The sequence below is a fragment of the Dendrobates tinctorius genome, unplaced genomic scaffold, assembly GCF_039654945.1.
Source record: "Dendrobates tinctorius isolate UK_male_01 unplaced genomic scaffold, ASM3965494v1 ptg000265l, whole genome shotgun sequence".
In the NCBI taxonomy this organism is placed as follows: domain Eukaryota; kingdom Metazoa; phylum Chordata; class Amphibia; order Anura; family Dendrobatidae; genus Dendrobates; species Dendrobates tinctorius.
Window position 1 is genome coordinate 16,388,004 of NW_027361932.1, and position 20,987 is coordinate 16,408,990.

General features: G+C 43.0%; 1 protein-coding gene across 1 annotated transcript in view; it reads left to right on the top strand.

The window, feature by feature from the left end:
• The window catches only part of MMP11 (matrix metallopeptidase 11), a 58,839-nt gene that overhangs the window by 16,354 nt on the left and 21,498 nt on the right, over positions 1-20,987 (top strand). Inside the window, exons 2-3 of the mRNA XM_073559163.1 lie at positions 11,165-11,370; positions 18,036-18,179. Coding sequence (XP_073415264.1) covers positions 11,165-11,370; positions 18,036-18,179 — 350 coding nt within the window. The remainder of the gene's footprint in view (positions 1-11,164; positions 11,371-18,035; positions 18,180-20,987) is intronic.

Below are 20,987 nucleotides of genomic sequence, written 5' to 3' on the forward strand. Positions count from 1 at the left end.
ATACTGATATTTAACAGTAATTTTGTTGAGGGAACGATAGTCAATACAAGGCCTTAATGAACCATCTTTCTTGGCCACAAAAAAAAAACAGCACCTAAGGGTGAAGAGGATGGTCTGATATGACCCTTCTCCAACGACTCCTTAATATAGGATCGCATAGCCTCGTGCTCGGGTACAGATAAATTGAAAAGTCGACCCTTGGGAAATTTACACCCAGGGCTCAGCTCAATTGCACAGTCATAACTCCTATGAGGAGGCAAAGACGCAGACTTGCTCTCACTAAACACATCATAAAAATCAGCCAAATAGTCAGGAACATCATGCGACTGGGGAGAGGTGGAGAAAACAGGAGCGTCACTAAGGGCACAACGACAACCCCAACTCACCACAGACACAGATTTCCAATCCAAAACTGGATTATGGATTTGTAACCAGGGAAACCCCAGAACGATGGTATCATGCAAATTATGCAACACCAAAAATCTGCAATTTTCTTGATGGTCTGGGGCGACCCGCATTACCACCTGGGTCCAAAACTGAGGTTTATTCTTCGCCAAAGGAGTAGCATCAATACCCCTCAAAGGGATAGGCGCCCGCAGAGGTGTCATAGGAAACCCGCAACGTTTAGCAAAATCCAAGTCCATCAGGTTCAGAGCTGCTCCCGAATCCACAAAAGCCTTAGCGGAAAATGTGGACAGGGAGCAGATCAGAGTAATTGCCAGAAGAAACTTAGGTTGAACACCACCCACAGCAAATGTGTGTGCAAAACGTTTCTCTCGTTTAGGGCAGACAGAAATCATATGAGAGGCATCTCCACAGAAAAAACACAGCTTATAACGCCTTCTGAACTCCTGACGTTGCCCCTAGACAAAACTCTATTACATTGCATAGGTTCAGAGATTTGTTCAACAGGTGGCAACACCTGTCGTACAGTTTTGCGTTCACGCCAACACCGATCAACCTGAATGGCTAATGACATAGAATCCTCAAGACCAGAGGGAACAGGAAATCCCACCATAGTATCCTTTACGGTTTCTGACAAACCCTTCCGAAAGAGAGCTGCCAAGGCACCATCATTCCAGGTAGTAAGGACCGCCCACTTTCGGAATTTTTGACAGTACAACGCTGCAGAATCCTGACCCTGGCTCAATGCCAACAGGGCCTTTTCAGCCTGATCAATAGCATTAGGTTCATCATACAACAACCCCAAGGCCTGAAAAAATGCGTTCACATCAGTCAGAATAGGATCATCAGGTTTCAAAGAAAACGCCCAATCCTGGGGATCGCCGCGCAGCAAAGAGATGACAATTTTAACCTGCTGCGCGGAGCTCCCCGATGAGTTAGGCTTCAAGGCAAAAAATAATTTACAATTCTTAAAATTCAGAAATTTAGACCGATCCCCAAAAAACACATCAGGAGTAGGGATCTTTGGTTCAGCAGCATGTGAATGAGCAAGATAGGCGGAAATTCCCCGCACTTCAGCAGTAAGCTGCTCCACACGATCAGACAATTGCTTAATCTTCACTGAGAAAAAATTCCTCCTACGGCCTCAGAGAAATAGAGAAAAAAATATACACAAAAAAAAAATTCTGACACTTTTTTTTTTTTTTTACAATTCTTTCCTGCTATTGAATACCCTAGAATCTGCGGTATGGCTGGTGATTCTGTTATGAATGAGTCACCGGAGGAGAAAACAAAAATACAAGCTAAGTCCAGAAAACCGGAGAGGTTGGTAGCTATCGGATTGCAGACCCCTGATCCTATTCACCACAACTAACAGTAGCCGTAGGGGGTTCCTACGGTGCCCTAGACCCCTCGTCACAGCCGGAGAACTACATAAGCCTAAAGAAAGAAAGGGGAAATCTAAACTGCCCCAGAGCAGACCCCAAAGCAATAGACAGCCCCCAACATGTATTGTCGGTGAAAAAGAGATGAAAACGCAAACACAGACAGAAGGACAGGCTGAGCAAACGATAGGGCTCAACTAACTAGATAGGACAGGACAGAAAAGATGCTGGCTGCAATCCGCAAAAAACCCTACAAAAATGTCCCAACCGTCTGATAGGAAAAAAGGCCCTGAAGTCGCTAGACTTCAAAATCACTATATCAGCACTCAGGTATATTCTGAAAACAGAGCAAAGAGATCAACTGATCAGAGACAAAAATGGAATTCAGCCAGTCCCAAACAGGACTGGCTGAATACAAACACTAAGGAAACCAGACAAAATCTCATGGAAAAATAGCAGGGCAAAAACTTAGCTTTTAGTAGACAGGAACTAAAACTGGATGCCAGAGCTCAGAGCAGAAAGGATCACCAGCAAACCCTGCAGGGCGTCGGCTTCCTTATATCCACTCAGAAATTCCAGATGTCCAATCACACTCCGCCTGTTCAGATGACAGGTTCTTCCCATCCCAATCAACTTCACTACCTCTCTTCACCAGCAGAGGGAGTTCATCAGACATCAAAGTTGAAGGGAGAAAATGAACTCACAACATCAGAGTATCTCGGGGAGCAGGGCAAGCTAGTGCACCCCCTAGTGTTAGGGACAGGGAAGGAGCCCCTGGTCCCGGGTCACCCAACAGGTGGGAAGGGCACTGTCATTGCACATTGAAAGTAAATAAAGCGGCAAACAGGGGCACTTATTGAGCATGCATTGAACTGACAACTGGCGCATGCTCACTATATCAACAACTAGTATAGCATAGACTAGCTCATCACCTAAAAAAGTCGTCCCTGATGACATCTCTCACAGGGTGGTGACAGCATCTCCATGTGCCTGTTGGAGACTCAAATGAAAAACATTCCAAAAAAAAGCATAGTTAGGAAATTAGAGTGGAGCCGGAACAGTAGGGAGTTTTTAATTGAAGTAGATTAGAAAAGTTGTGGGTTTTTTTCTTTAAAATGCGTAGTTATCCATTAATATTAAATTCACTTTTAAGTTTTGGAGAAACTCTTTAAAGAGGACCTGTCACCAGTTCAGAAGTGGCCAGTTTTTACTTGTATTATATTGCTGCTGCTCCCCTGAGTATTCCAGTTTGTTGTGTTTTATTTTTTTGTTTTGTTTTAAAGTCTTTTTTTTTTTTATTTAATGCTAATTTTTATGGTTGTTACTGATGGGGTGTAGCTCACAGGATTCCCTGGGCATCTCTAGGCTACTCTGCATGATTATCTTATAAGCAACTTGATAAAAAGGCAAATACCTCTGTAACCGTATGGTGGATTTAAAAAAAGGAATAATCAGGGGAGCAGAATAAATAAAATAAAAGCAAAACTGCCCACTTTTGACCTGGTGACCTATCCTTTTTAAATTGGTCGTCCAGTCTTAGGCTATGTGCACACGCTGCGGTTTTTGCTGCGGTTCTGCTGTGGTTTTGGCCGCAGCAGAACTGCAGCAGTTCTGCAGACAGTGTACAGTATCATGTTATCCTATGGGATTTACATTCTGCTGTGCACATGCTGCGGATTTTTAACTGCGGAAAAGCTGCGGTTTTGAATCCGCAGAAAGAATTGACATGTCAATTCTTTCTGCGGATTCTGCTGCGGTTTGCCACCTATTCCATTGTCCAGGTGGCAAACCGCAGGGCAAAAAACCGCAGGCCAATCCGCAGGTAAAACCACAGGTCATTTTACCTGCGGTTCCGCAGATAAGAATCCGCAGACCAATCTGCAGTGTGTGCACATAGCCTTAAGCTACAAGTCTGCAGTCATGTGATTGCAGATTTGAAAATCCTTACATCGCACATACTGCGCGCTGTGAGGATTCTCCGGTGCCAGGAGTGGGCAGTCATATAACTGCAAGTATGTGATATGAATACTTCTGGCCACATGCTGACCAGACTTTATCCAGCCTTGCTTAATACACTTGCATTGAGCAAGGCAGCGTCCATCTAGTCAGCATGTGACAAAATGTATGCAAATGACATACTCGCCGTCACGTGCCCGCCACTCCAGGTGTCAGCACTGGGAAATCCTCACAGTATGCAGTGCACGCGATGTAAGGATTTACAAGTCTTCAGTCACACATAGTGAATGCAGACTTGTAGCTCAAGATCGGACAACCATTTTAAGCAGCAGACCACAGCTTATTAAATAGTTTGGCTACATAATGTTGCCCCTAGGTCAGATTTGAATCCGGTGCCTGTGTATTTTTGGATAAATGACCATTTGCGCATAGCAATAACTGACACAAGTGTTATTGATTGATTGCATAAAACATCACTGCATGTTCTTGCTTATGATACTTAGATATGTATGATTCGATATGGAATAAAATTTTTTAAAAAACGCTTCTCCTCCACGGATCAATGATATTAACAAATGTGTTTCTGAACTAGATTAGATTATCAAAAAGGAGGAAAATGTATCACAATATTATTTCTGTGGCCTTTAAGAACAATAGTATTTTCTCAGGCAAATAGAAGTTTTTTCTTGGGATAAATAGACAATAGGCACTTGGGACTTTAGTATTGCCCATTCCCGTAGAAGATAACCTTTTATCCACCTTCTCTAAAGCAGTAAGCATGTGTGAATGGTTTGACTGGAGAACAGAGACAGAGAGAGAGGCAGCTGCTTCCTTGGGTGAGCTGAAGGATACTGTGATCTCTGTTGCACACAATGATTTATGTGACCCAAGGACACAGAGACCTAAGGAGCTCAGAGGACAGTCTGTTATTCATCCTGTCTCGCTTTTGTATATGGAAGGTTAATTAGCCCTTACCTGTCTCCAGGTGACTTTGAATTTGAGTCAGGGATATCTTCAGACACTGATAAGTGGTGATGTCAAAGAAGGAGGGAGACGATTAGTCAAGAGCTTAAAGTGTTTAATGGTCTGAATCCTGAGGCAAAATTAAAGCCTTCGGGTCAAATAGTACAAATACAGAGTGTTTACCATAGTGGAGCTGTAAACCCCAGAGAATAAGATGGAAAACCAAGCGTGACAAAACCACTCATTCACAACTGGCAAAATCCATACAGAAATGTGTTTGCCTTCTGGTGAAGAAGCAAAACTAGTAATAAGGGCAGCTAAAGTTGCTCATATTACATAGGCCAATCTGTTTTTGGTACCTGGGAATTGAATTACCATAGTCTATGGTCACCAACGGTTTGTGGTCACTGTTTGGCTACATTGTCAATAACATTCGATTCTGTAGTAAGTGTAAGGGCTCGCTCACACCGCCGAATCCATCGCATGAGTGCTATCAATTTACAATCAGATGGCACTCCGAAAAATGTTATTCAATGGGGCAGTGCTGATGCAGGAGTTTTTTCACTGACAAAATCTCTGAAGTCGGACGCCACTCACCCATTCAAGGCTATGGGTGAGTGGAAAACATCAGACTGTACTCGGGTGACATCTGAGTACACTCTCATTTCCGCTGACTCACACAATGGAAAAGATGGAGAAATTTTGTTCTCCATCTTCTCCTCACACTGTGCTAAGGTTATCTCATCCGAGAGAAGGGTATCACACTATGCTGACACTCTTATCAAATTCTGATCAGCGTTTTTTCATAATTCCATTAGCATAATCGATCCAATTCTCTCAGATGAGAAAATCTACAGTCGTGTGACCCTAATCTAAGGGTTAGTTAGGGTGGATATCTAGGCAATGTATAATTTCCAATAAAAGTTCAAAAACGTGTATTTACAGTGTATACAGAGAAAGATTTGGTACAGCCAATATTTTTAGGGCAAATGACATCAGTGGCCAAAAATTATTTAAAGTGGTATGCTCAACTTGATTGTTCAGGAACACACTGATCCTCTGCCTCCTGCTTGACAAAGGGTAATGTGCTACAGATCGTAGGTCTGAACTGTACTTTGTTCGATGCTGCTGCTAGCAGACACAGCTTTGCCTAAGCACAGGGCTGCCACTTGGAATTTCGGGGCCCCATACTGGCAGAATTTTCGGGGCCCCCTTGAAACTCCTCCCAGGCTCCACCCTAGCCTCACCTCCACACCTTGAAACTTCCACAGTCCCACTGCCCTCTCTTGAAAAAACTCCACTTCTGCACCACATCCTCACCAATCACACATTAAGACACACTAAGAGTTCCCATCACCAGATCACATATATAGCCAGCAGCCTTTTGTTTTGGCCAAAAGATTTTTTAATCCACCACCACAACAAGGTAGACTCTTTTGGCAAGGCTCTACTCTACTGTAACTTATTAAACATTTGTTAAAGTATCCAATACAATTTTAGGTATATTTTTATTTATTTTTCAATTTTTAAAATGACTAATAATATCACACAAAAGGGACAAATACCATCACACGATGATCAGACCACATATTACCACCACATAGTGACTGAATAATACTACATACAAGGAACAAATACCGCCACACGATGACCAGACCGCATATTACAACCACAAAGTGGCCAAATAATACCACATACAAGAAACAAATACCATCACACCATGACCAGACCACATATTACCACCGCAAAGTGGCCGAATAATAACACATACAAGAAACAAATACCGTCACACTATGACCAGACCACATATTACCACCACATAGTGAACGAACAAAACCACATACAAGGGCAAATACCACCACACTATGACCAGATCACATATTACCACCACATAGTGAACGAACAAAACCACATACAAGGGCAAATACCACCACACTATGACCAGATCACATATTACCACTAGAGATGAGCAAATTTAATCGGGTAATATAATGCTCCCCCATAGGGGTATAATGCAGCCCCATAGGGGTATAATGCACTCCCATATTATAATGCTCTCCCATAGTATAATGCAGCTCCTTAGGGGTATAATGCACCCCCATAGTATAATGATAAAAACGTGAGTCATAGCGGGAAAAAGCAAACACCTACAGAAAAACTTTGTTGTATATGCCAGTTGTTTCAAAGAAAAACTTGCATCTTTATTACCAGGAGCAAAACTTTGGATCAATGGGGCACAGAAAAAAAAAGAATAACCGTTCCAGTATCAGTAGAACAGTGGCAATGAAAGGAGTTTCTCAGTTTTAAATGAAGAAAAATTCCAGTGAATGGACCCTTAAATCACTACAGTACAATTCTATGTGCATATATATGGCTATGGGAGGCTTCAGTTACATTATCTACAGCCTAAATTACTGTATTAGACTTTTCAGAGGCCTAAAGGTAATTCTCCTGGGTATTCTCATCATTCTTGTCTTTAGCTGGACTACACAGGTACTGACATGCATAACTAAAAATAACTACGTACTCTTGTATGAACATCAAATACCAAAGTATGTCTAGCCTTAAAGGGGTTGTCCGGCGTTCTGATGAAAATCTGCAGTCACTCTGTGTGACTGCAGACTTCTGAATCCAACATACACTGTCAGGGTTCTCCGGTGTCACCAGCAAAAGCAAGCGGTCATGTGACCTCAAGTATGCAATTTGTACTTCTGGCCACAAACCTACTCGTTGTGTCCAGCCTCACTCAATCACTTGTATTGAGGAAGGCCCAGCACATCTAGTTGGCACATAACCACATGTATTCAAATTACACACATGCCATCATGTGATCGGCCTCTCTCGTTGACGACGCCAGAAAATCCTGACAGTATGTGGTGTGCGCGCTGTCAAGATTCAAAAGTCCGGTAAAGAATATCTTATACATCTTTATATGTCGGAGTAAAATACATCATAAGTTAATATCACGTAAATATTACATTTTAAACAAAATAAACACAACATTACATTTTTACTAACTGTAAAGCAATTTTGCTCTAATCTCATAACAAATATCAATTTTTAATTCTTCAGCCCATAGTAATAGGTATTTGGCCAAGTTGTATATTGACTTCTCATTTTCTGTATCCTGCTTTTACTTTTAAAAGGGTTTTCCAGTATAAAGATATGGACGACCTATCCTAAGTGCGCAGACGGCTGTATAATTCAGGGCAAGATCGGAACGCAGTGCACACAGACTGGCCGGCGTCATCTCTCCTAACCCATGACAGCTTCATAAATTTCCATGCAGTTCTCACTCGGGTCGGGAAGGCCTCTGACCACTCTGTGCACTGCGTTCGTATCGCGGTGCAATTTATATGGCTGTCTAACTGCGGCCTTAGCATAGGTCATAAATATCAGAACAGTGAGGGCCCGACACCTGGCACTTCTACTGATCAGCGGCCGGATGTAAACCGAACAGCACCACTCCATCACACTTCTAACTGACCATTCCAGTATAGCAGATCCGCTCCAATTCAGTTGAAATAGAACTTATTTGCAGGAGTGGCCACTGAACAGTATGACAGTGAAGTGTCAGTATACTATCTACAGCCAGCCGCTGTCAGAGTCCGTCACAGCTGATCATGTGGCTGTCGGTGTTGGGTGATGACCAATTGTAAGCATAGGTCATCAATATCTTTGTTGCAGTAAACCCCTTTAGACCAGAGGTCACTTGGTTGATGGTCAAAAGATTCATGACAGATGTCAAGACATTTGTTATTTCAAATGTTAATTATCTCCTAAGACTTAACAACAATTATCATATTAGCCAGACATCACAGTTACTTGCAACCTTTAAAGAAAATCCATTTTTTTATTTTGTGCTTTAAATGGATGTGAAAGTACTATAAAGGGAACCTGTCAGCAGGACTGTGCACAGTAATCTACGGACAGTGTCAGGTCGGCGCCGTTATACTGAATAAAATTATACCTTGGCTGAGTTGATGAAAAATCAGTCTTGTGGTTGTGCAATAACATCGGTGTGTGTCTCCATTTAGTTTCAGCCTTAAACTGAATTGGAATGTAATTGGAAAAAAAAATAGAGAAAAAAAATGTGCAAAAGCGCTGCACTGATTGTATTCTTCTTTTTCTCTTAAAAGTCATTTTTGTAAATATCTGGCGGCCGCTGTGGTATTTTGAGCCTCTCGTCTGTTTTTAGACTGTAAGTATTTCAAATAGCATCTCTAAATATTATGGTTAGAAAAGATTAAGAGGAGGACATACTATTAGAGAGGCCTGGGGGGGGCAGTTAAAAGCATAATAGGTCATTACAGGTTGTTGTCTTCAGATGACATGTACAATTTCTTGTTATTATTCCATAAAAATAAAAACCTTCTTGAATATATTTTATTGCCTACAATTTTTCCATAAATAAAGTACATAAACATGTTTTCTTTTTTACAATTTTCAGTGTATTTCGTTCCTGTTCTAGATATAAAAAAAATACACAAAACTGGTCTGCTCTTATAGCATGACATAAAGCAAAGTATTTTTCTGTCCTACATGCACTATTGAAGCGCCATTCTCCCAGAATGTCCCACATGTCCCCCAGACAAGGGTGAGACTGCAAATCTCTGAAGTCCATTGAATCACCTGAAAACTCCCCAAATTAGCTATTTTGGGGGGGGGGGGGTTCTTCTTTCTCGGAGTCAGGGAACTTTATGTGCCAAATATGCATGGCTATCATGCTTGTCATCAAAAGTTGATAAATATAATCACACTGTTTAGGATATGCAGCTTTAGAAGCCTAAATGGAAGGATACAATGTAACTGCAGCTTACCTACACGCACCCCTGCCAGGATCTTTGGTTCAGAGCATGGCTGGTGGTATGGCTGCCAATAAGGGCCCCAAACTCATCTATGGACTACCCACCAGTCACTGTATGAATGCTACAATATTTTACTTATAATTAATGGACCCCAATAATAATCATCTGGTTTCCAACAGGATATTCTTTATATAACATTAATCCTGCTAAAAGTATGTAATATCTCCTTCAAAAATCACTCACTATGCTTACATAAAAGTATAATTGCATTGCTTATTAATGTTGCTCACTTATGTATAGCACCATTAATTTGGCAGCGTTTTACAGATATTATCATCGCTGGGCTCACAATTTAAATTCCCTTCATATACAAACTCCTTACAGATGTTGTTCTTGGAATGATTTGAACCCAGGACCCCAGTGCTGCAGTCCTAACCACTGAGCCACCATTCTATCACTACATAAGCGAGTGAAATAAATAAGTACCGGTAAATCTCTCCATGGAGCATTATCCAGCTGGTCTGTGACCTTGTGTGAGCCACACTGCCCTGCAATCATTTACAATAGATGCTATGTAGTCCAGTTCTTTGTGGCAGCCAGTTTTCACTTCTACACCCAGCATTCTCGCGCTGGCATCCTGGTTTCCTCTGCAGCTTACTATGCCCCTTCGACGTCATGATGACATCTCGGCGTGATACAGGTTATAAAATTACATGAAGCCTAGTAATTACATGTCACATGACACCACGGTGTGTGCCAGTAGTGCCCAAAATACTGGTTTGATAATGCTGGTCACAGTAGTGATATCAGGCTGTCACGCAGATGAACGTTGGACCAAGGCAACGCCACCAGAATTGCGCATCCCCAAGTTTTTGTTGTGTGTGTTGCAACGAAATGCAACTTGGTGATGACAGCACAACCCAATACGTAAAAGGTATTATGTAGTCCTAAACCTTTACAGTGTCCAGTAATGATTTTATTACTACTGTGTAAAATTTTAGTGAAACTTTTTGGAGAGGACCACCCAAAATAGCATTGAAAAAATGATCTTCCAGAATGGTGATTCTCTCAAAGAAGATGTCCAGTATGCATAGTATATGTTGGAGCTATAAGTCTGTCACAGGAAATGAGGTCAAGACAAGGGATGGTCTTCTCAAAAAGGCGGTCTTTTGGTCTTTGGAAAGGTTATTATTCAGTCTCTCCTTTCCAGGCGGTCTTTACATGCTGTAAATCTGAACACTTTGGAGAAATGCCCTCCTGAAATCTAAGTGTTAAATTTAATAGAAACTTGAAAATTAAATTGTTGGAATTTAGTTTCTACTAATTATAGCTTTGCTTCTCTTATGTGCGGTATTTTCTAAATTGCTATAAATTTCGGGTACCCTAGTAAGAGCAACCCCATATTTAATTGAAGGCTTTGAAAATTTGCAAAAGGGAGATGATACCCTGTGCACATATCCCTAATGTTGTATGAGTTATATGAGATACCCATAATATACCCATGGACTTCAAGTACAACCTTTCTCCTTTTTTTGTAAATAGGAGGTGGTAGAAGATGGAATTAATTCAATGTCCAAAATCAGACAACAAAGAGGACAAATTATTATAATGTCTACTTGAAAGGAAGAACTCAACCTCTTTTATCTACAGGAGCAGGATAATCCCTCCTTGAAGTCACGGTTATGGACGCGACAACCTCATACAAAGGGAATTCTCAGACCTCATAAATCTTGGAACCCTCCTCGCTGTGGAGTACCAGATATCCCTGTCCCTGCAGACTCTTCAAATGCACGCAATAGACAGAAACGGTATGTGCTCTCTGGAGGACGATGGGACAAGACAAACCTAACATACAAGTAAGAGCACTGTTTTATTATTTGGGAATATGGCGTACAGTGTAGTAGCTAGTGTATACATTGACGGACAGGAAGAAGTAGTAGTAGCAGTGGCAAAAGTCGTCATTCACTGGTTTAAACCTAATGTGAAAAGCAAGGAGTGGAGGGAAAGAAGGTAAAAAAGCAATGTATGGTTTATACATAGCCCTATGTATGCCGCCCAATATTTCAGTTCAAAATTATAGGACATGAGTTAGCTGCCCTGCTTACTCATTATTGATCCACAAATCAATATAATGTACATTTTCAAATCATCGCCCCTGTTCGATGTCTGGTTTGCGGGACTGTTGACAGGCATAGTTGATGAGGACATTTCTGTTTTATACCAGATGCTAAACACCTGTTCCTAGACAGAGTACTTCTTTTTGCTGAGAGTTTACTGCAGTTGTACTCAAAACCTTCTTAGCAGATTGGACATGGAGTATTGAGTTAAAGGGGTTCTCCAGTCTCTTTTTAAACCAAACCAGCCTCGATTAAAAAAAAAAGGAAGACATACTCACCCCTGAAATCCACTCCAGAGTTGCTACCCCAACAGCCTCTGCCAGACTGGAAGCAAAGATGTCCTGATCACCAGTTACCCAACACTGCAGACAATCAGAGGCCTTAAAGGGAACCTGTCACCAGTTTTGGCCGATAGAAGTTATGGCCATCACCTTACAGCATTCTATATTGCTGTATATCTTCCCCCAACCCGACCTGTAAGAGAAGAAAAATAACTTTTATTATACTCACCTGCAGGGCTGTCCAGTCCGAGGGGTGTCACTCTTCTTGTTGCGGCGCCTCCCATCTTCTTGCGATGCCGTCCTCATTCTCGGTTTGTGTGGATGACCTGTCCCTGCGTCATCCACACAGGCCCCCCCGACATCGCGCTCCTGCACAGGCGTACTTCTCTGCCTTGTTGAGGGCAGAGCAAAGTACTGCAGCGCGCAGGCGCTGGGTCTCTCTGACCATTCCTGGCACCTGCGCACTGCAGTACTTTGCTCTGCCCACAACAGGGCAGATAAGTACGCCTGTGCAGGAGCGCGATGCCGGGGAGCTTGTGTGGATGACGCAGGGACGGGTCATCCACACAAACCAAGAAGGAGGACAGCATCGCAAGAAGATGGGAGGCGCTGGATCAAGAAGAGCGACAGCCCTTGGACCGGACCCCCTCGCAGGTGAGTATAATAAGTTATTTTTCTTCACTTACAGGTCAGGTTGGGGGCTTATCTACATCATTATAGAATGATGTATATCAGCCCTGAAAGGTGATGGTCTTATCTCATATCAGTAAAAACATGGGGACAGGTTCCCTTTAATGGTCAAATCACTAAAGGTCATGATACTTATCGCTTCTGCTCCTCCAGAAAGAGCGGAAGCACTGGAGCTGAAATCATATTTCATGTTTGAATTTATCTTTTTTTCTTTTTCCGTCAAGCTAAAAAATACACTAGATAATCCCTTTATAGGGAATATCTCACCAAATTTTTCTTATCTGAGTATTATGATGTAGGGGCAGATACCCTGATTCCAGTGATGCGTCACTTCATGGGCTGCTGCCTGCTGTTTTTATAAAATCAATGTTGCAGATCCACCAGTTCTCTGAATACTGAGCTCTATATAACCCGCCCCCACCACTGATTGGCAGCTTTTTGCCCATGCACAGTGTTCACAGAATGCTGACAATCATTGGTGGAGGCGGGTTATATAGAGCTAATGAATATGGAGGACTACATGGTAGCATTTTTTTCTAGTCCTCTAGTGATAATCTCCTGCTCACAAAGCAGCGATTTTATAGAAACTACACTAAGCAGACCAATTAGTGACACATCACTGTAATCATGGTCCCAGTCTCTACTTTATGCTGCTCTCAGATTAGGTAGCAAAAAGCTGGTGACAGGTTAAGCTCTGTTCCCATATGCGTTGTGGTATCCTCATTAGCAGAAACCAGGTGGGGGAAATATCATGCAATGGCTACCTGTGGCGCTAGAAAAACCCTGTTGACTTACAAAGTGGGTCCATCATTTTCCTCTGATGTGTCTGCTGTTTTAAGGTGGAAAAATATAGTTGAATGACTTACTATCTTTCCCATCAAATATGTTAGGCTGTGAAGTTAGTATTAGTAATATACTTGTATCACCTCACAGAGAACGTCCATTGCCACTTCATGTTACGAACATCCCCCTTATAGTCATGGCTGAAAATGGCACCAATGAAATTGTTCCAGAAAGTATAGAATTTCTCCTAAAAAAAATATTGTAATTACACTTTTTTTATGGACATGTTTATTTCCTTTGTGTGTATTAGAACAACACTAAAAAATCGAGAAAAAAGGCAAATTGGACATAGTTCGCGCTTACACAGCTGCGCCCTGAGCCTGCAGAACAGCTTGAATTTCTTTGGAACTTGATTGAGGCTGCTTATCCACCATTCGGACTATCCTGCGCTGCAACCTTTCATTCATTTTTCTCTGCCGTCCACATCCAGGGAGATTAGCTACAATGCCATAGGTTGTTGATATTGTTCAAGTCCTCAGACAATTCTCTCCTCTTTCTATTCTCCATGATTAGTGTGGCACACAAAAACACACAATGCAAAAATTGAATCAACTTATCCCCTTTTTTATCTGACTTCAGGTGCAATGTTCATATTGTCCACACCTGTTACTTGCCACAGGTGAGTTTGAACAAGCATCACATGCTTGAAACAAAGTTGTTTACCCACAATTTTGGAAAAATGCGAACAATTTTGTCCAGCCCATTTCTGGGCTTTTGTGTGACGTGATCTCCAATTTGCCTTTTTTTTTGGAGAAAAACGTATTTTTCTGGAACAGTTTCAAGGGTGCCAACACTTTAGGCCATGATTGTACATACTGCTCGTAGTTACGAACATGGCACGTAAAATAAAAGAAACTAATACCTCATTGCCCACCTCCCCAGCCACCCTGCTCTCCATTGCCTGCCGTCCAGTTCTCTTCTTTCTGCCATCTCGGGCCGCATGTCTGACTTCTTTACTTTAATCCAGGACCTTCGGCCATGTTCAAGCTTCAGAGGTCACTGTGTGTCGTAAGGTAGAATGTCTTGATGTCACAACGTTGTGACCTTATGACACGCAATGACGTAGCCTATAGTGAAGAGGCCATAGATGTAACTCGCAGCAGCAAAAAGAAGAGGACCGGATGGTAGGCTGCGAACAGCAGAGCGGCTGTAGAGGTGAGCAATGGAGTGAGTTTTAGGTTTTTTGTTTTTTTTATTTTACCATTTTCAACATTTTCAAGCACTGTACCTGTTCCAACTTACATACAAATTCAATTTAACAACAAACCTATCTTCTTCATAACCCGATGACTGCTTGTATTTGGTGTAGCCAAATAGGGGCGCAGCCAAATAGCTTCCAAGCATGATGTCGTGCTACTGCAGTGCAGTATAGCGCAACCTAAACCAGGGAGTGCTGGTGAGGGAAGAGAGGTTGCACACACAGTGTAGCAACACTGAGCAGCAGCATAAGCGCCACCAGGTGGCGAAAGAGTGGTCAGACGAGCTGAGTCAGAAACCGTTAGGGGCAGAAGTTCATGGAAGATCCACAGTCCACAAAAGCTGAAGTGGGTGCAAAACCACCTCCATAACACAGTTCCACCTCTACCAAAACTTTTTGAAATGGTGAAAATGCTACCTGAGAGTCTGGGTGACCTCCTCGATAATCACCCAGACTCGGCAGCTTGATACTCAATGAACAAGAAGGACAGTCCTTCTTCCAATGTCCCAGATCTCCACAATAAAAATATAATTTCCCATCACATCATCACTTCCTCTCTTTCTTCTTGAAGTTGGTGGCACCAACCTCCATAGTCTCCATGAATGGCATCACCTCAGTCTTGGCAGGCAATACAGGAGTCTCACGCTGGATAATTCCTCTCTCCCGTAACCTCCGGTCCATATGAATGGCCTGGGTCATGGCCTCCTCCAGGGAACTGGATGGCAGATCGAGGGCCTTGAGATGATCAGAAAGTCCTCTCCTGAACTGGCATCTCAAAGCAGAGTCATCCCAAGACACCTCAGTAGACCACCATCTAAACTCAGAACAATACCGGTCAGCAGCGAGTTTACCCTGGGAGAGACCCATGATCATGTCCTCTGCTACCCTGACCCGGTCTGGTTCGACATAAATCAGTGCTAAAGCCTCAAACAACCTGTCCATAGACGTACATTCAGGAGCAGAAGCAGGTAAAGAAAAAGCCCAGGTTAGAGGCCCCTCCCGGAGTAATTAAATAATTATCCTCACCCATTGACTCTCATCTCCAGAGGATCTGGGTCTAAGGGTACCGTTACACTTAGCGATGCACCAGCGATCCCAACAACGATATGGATCGCTGGTGCATATCTAAGTGGTCGCTAGTGAGCTGCCTAACACGCAGATCTCACTAGCGACTTAGCAGCGGTCGGGGTCGCTACTTACCTGTCAGACGCAGCGATCCTGACGTCCTCCAGCCCGCCTCCACGCTTCGCTCGTTGGCGCCACAGGAAGCCCAGCAGGAAGTGGCCGACGAGAAACGGCCCATGACATTCTCGTGCGATCAGCGACAGACAGCGGGGGAGCCGGTCGGAGGTAAGTATCACATGTAGTGATATCGCTAGCAATATCGCTATAACGTCACAAACCCAGTGACGTTATAGCGATATTGCTAGCGATATCACTATGTGTAACGGGCCCTTAAGGGAAAAAAAAAAAAGCAAGCTTACAACTTTCTCTGAATGCAAGAAACCTCTCCTTCTCTCCTAGGGAGCCTGACCGTAGGTTCAGAAGAGTGTAAGGACACATCAGTGGGGTTAGATTACCTAACAGCTGATTTAGTCACGGAACCCTGAAACGATTTTACAGTCTGAGTAAGCTCCTGCTGGAGTAGGTTGTCAGAGGAAACAAGAGCCCTATGTTCCACTGATAAATCCTGCATCATTTGAGTCAGATTGGATACCTGATCCGCCAAAGTTACAAAGCGGATCCATGATCAGAGAAAAAAAAAAGCAAAATCCCCTTTAAATGTATAGATCAGCTATAATGTCGATCTACTGCAGTGCAGTATAGCGCAACCTCCACCAGGGGGTGCTGGTGAGGGAAGAGAGGTTGCACACACAGCGTAGCAACACTGAGCAGCAGCACAAGCGCCACCAGGTGGCGAAAGAGTGGTCAGACGAGCTGAGTCAGAAACAGTCAGAAGCAGAAGTACCAGAGGTCATAGCAGTACACGTGGTCAGAAACAAGCCAGGGGGATCAGCAATAGCTGAAAGCGGTTTTGACAAAGACAAAAGACACGAGCAGGTCCAAATGCAAGTCAAGTCAAAACCAGGGAGTCAACAAACTTACAGGGAAACACTGACTCAGGACAGACAGAGGGAATAAACAGTCACGGGGCAAGTAAGGGATCACAGCAGGACAAATCAGGATATACCAGAGTCAGATACACACGCCGAAGGCAGAACTATAGCTGACACCGCCTGCAGGATGTAGCGAAGCTAAATAGCAAACCTGGGACCAGACTGAGGCTGAGGAAAGTTAACCCCTGAAAATGACCAGACTGAGAACATGGAAAGACAGGACTCAATACCCGGTCTGGAACATGACTTATGAGCTCCAAACTAAATGCTGCAATAAATTTGGCAATATTTTGTAAAATACATGGTGTATGGCTTCATCCCTAACAAGTTCTAGACTTTTAGGCTATGTGCCCACGTAGCGTTTTTCAAGCGTTTTTTCCCTGAGCAGAAACGCATGCCCTTGCCAGAGAAAACGCATGCGCTTTTTGACACACGTTTTTGACGCGATTGTCAAGCATTTTGACATGCGTTTTCCTATGCGATTTTGCAATTACAGTGTATGTATGCGGAATCGCATGCAATTTCGCGCAGTTAATGAACATGCTGCGTTTTGTTCCGCTAAGCGTTTCTGCAACAGAAAAAAACGCACCATTAGCACAACATGTGCGCTTTCCATTCTATTACATTAGATGCTTTTCTTAAGTGTTTCCGCAGCAGAAACGCTTGTCTAAAAGCGCTGCGGAAACGCTTAAAAAACGCAACGTGGGCACACAGCCTAAAGGGGTTATCTGGCCTTAGGCTACAAGTCTGCAGTTACTCTATGTGCATGCGCTATGAGGATTCTCTGGCGCCAGGAGTGGCAGGCGTGTGACCTCAATTATGCGATTTGCATACATGCGGTCACATGCCGACTAGAAGTGCACTTCCTCTCTCAGTGCTCAATGCAAGTGTATTGAACAAGGATGGACACTTCTAGTCAGAATATGGCCGGAAGTAGACAAATTGCATACTTGCGGTCACATGACCACCCGCTGCTAGCACCGGAGAATCCTCACAGGGTGCAGTATGCGTGCGGTGACGATCCACAAGTCTGCAGTCACATAGAGCGACTGCAGACTTGTAGCCTAAGACCGGACAACCCCTTTAAGGAATATATTCTGGATTTTGTTGCATTAAAAACAAATCCATGGCTAGAACAAGATGGAAATGTGAAAGTTACACATGCAGTTTCATCACAGATTTGTTGACCTGTCAAGTACATGTAAACAGTAAAAGAGAAGAAAAATCATAATACTGATATGCGTCAGTTTTTAACATTGTCTCACTGCGTTTTAGGCTTATTCGTTTTCCATGGCAACTCAGTAAGGTAAAGGTGAGAAAGACTCTTGCTGAAGCACTTAGAGTATGGAGCGAGGTGACTCCTATAACATTCACTGAGGTGCATGAAGGACGGGCTGACATCAATATTGATTTCACAAGGTAAGTGACATGAGCTAGGAGTAGAGGGCAGAAGGAGGTCATGTGATGTGTATGGCTTGTATTTGGGATGGTTGGCCAAAAGTCTATGGTACTGTTCTTGTGCCCCAAGGTATTATATTTACTTGCATGTTATAGCACCTCCTAGTGGTTCAGCTAATCACTGTCATTATACCCATCTATAGGGGTCTTCAATGATGAACACACAAGTGCTGTTTGATTACTAGATTCCTGCATCCCAAACAGAAAGCTGCCATGACAGTTTTCAAACTTTTCATGTACAGAAATAATACCTGAATTGTAAAATAAGAAAATTATACTATACCCAGATACCAATATACAGCATTTTCCAAACGTAGACATCCACCATGTTGTGAATGTAATGGACATCATGGTGGCTCAGTGGTTAGCACAGCAGCATTGCAGCGCTGGAGTCCTGGGTTCAAATCCCACCAAGGACAACATCTACAAGGTTTTTTTTTATGTTCTCCCCGTGTTTTGTCCGGGTGCTCCGATTTCCTCTCACATTCCAAAGACATACTGATAGGGAATTTAGATTGTTAGCCCCATCGGGGACAGTGATGATAATGTGTGCAAACTGTAAAGCGCTGCGGAATATGTTAGCGCTATATAAAAAAAAAAGATTATTATTTATTAAAGATTATATATGGCAGTTGAAGAGCACAGATTTAACAGTAAGATGGAGAGAGGAGGTGAAAAGTTCCTGACGACACAATAAATGGGCTTTTCAAGTTTAGAATATTGATCACCTAGCCTGAGGATAGGACATCAATATAAGAACAGTGGCGGTGCAGCTTTCTGCACCCATGATGTGTGCATGCCCAGCTCTGCACCCACTTAAAAGCAGTGTAAGCAAAGAAGAGGCTGCAGCTCTCACATAAGTGATGTGGCTCCTTCACACAGATGTCAAAACATCTAATATTAATGCTATTAATTTTGTGACCCCCCAATAAAAATTAAAAGTATAAGGCTACTTTCACACCTGCGTTTTTTTGCACTGCGTGCGCAGTGCAAACGCGCATAAAAAACGCATCATGCATTTTTTTGCGCATGGTTTTTACTTATTTTAGGCTAGTTTCACACTTGCTTTTTTTTGCAGCGCGTTTTTCCCGCAAAAAAACGCATTGAAAAAACGCATACAAAAGCATACAACTGCTGCGTTTTTTTCAAGCATTTTTATGAGCATGCATGAAAAAAACGCAGCGTTTTTATGCGTTTGTATGCGTTTTTAGTGCGTTTTTACCGCGTTTGCGTTTTTTTCCAACATTAGGTGGCCCCTCACACTAACCCAAACCATGACTTTACTAACCCTAACCCTAACCCTAACCCTGACCCTAACCCTGACCCTTAACCAAATCATACTTAACCCTAACCCAAACCCTAAACCCTAACTAACCCTAACCCTAACCCTGACCCTAACCCTGACCCTAACCCTGACCCTAACCCTAACCCTGACCCTAACCCTTAACAAAACCATACTTAACCCTAACCCTGACCCTAACCCTAACCCTGACCATAACCCTGACCCTAACCCTAACCTTAACCCTGACCCTAACCCTTAACCAAACCATACTTAACCCTAATCCTAACCCTGACCCTAACCCTTAACAAAACCATACTTAACCCTAACCCTGACCCTAACCCTAACCCTGACCCTAACCCTGACCCTAACCCTTAACCAAACCATACTTAACCCTAATCCTGACCCTAACCCTGACCCTAACCCTTAACAAAACCATACTTAACCCTAACCCTGACCCTAACCCTAACCCTGACCCTAACCCTAACCCTGACCCTAACCCTTAACCAAACCATACTTAACCCTAATCCTGACCCTAACCCTGACCCTAACCCTTAACCAAACCATACTTAACCCTAACCCTGACCCAAACCCCAACCCTAACCCTGACCCTAACCCTAACCCTAAACCCCCTTAACTAACCCTAACTCTAACCCAAACCCCTAAATTCCATGGTTAAAAAAAAAAAACGCATATGCAAAAAAACGCATACATGAGCATGCCAGTGCACACATATGCGCATCCATAGGCTATAATGGCCATTTTTAGCGCAAAACGTGCGCATATGTGCGCATGCGCTTTTTTGCAGGGCCAAAAAATGCAACATGCTGCGTCTGGAAAATACAAACGCACACCCCAAAAAAACGCAGCGCATGAAAATCGCATACATGCGCTTACAAGCGCGCAGGTATGCGCACCCATGTTAAATATAGGGGAAAAAACGCATGCGCACATATGCGTTTTTTTCCAGCGCTAAAAAACGCAAATGTGAAACCAGCCTTACATGCTTTTTTTGCGCTGATGTGCGCATGACCATGTGCACGTCAGCGCACCCATAGAATATAATGTGTTTTTGGGTGAATTTCGTGCGCATGCGTTTTTTTGAGACAGGTCAGGCGCACAAAAAAATGCAACAGGATGCATTTTGTGCGCCAGGGCGCACACTACAAAAAAAACACATACGCATACAAACATATGACTATGTGCACCCATGTTAAGTATAGGGAAAAAAACGCATGTGCTTTTATGCGCAAAAACGCAGCGCAAAAAAACGCAAGTTTGAAACCAGCCTTAGTTTATAGAAATATAAACAATGAAATATAAGATGTTACCATTTCTTAGTATAAATTCATGAACTGCTGTAGCTGCTACAAGTTTCTCACAGCAGTAAACTATCGCTATTCTCATAATTAAAATTTTACCAACTTGAGACATTCCGGTAGGGGTGCTTTACTGCTTCCCGCTTGGCAGACTGCCAGAATCACCTCCTG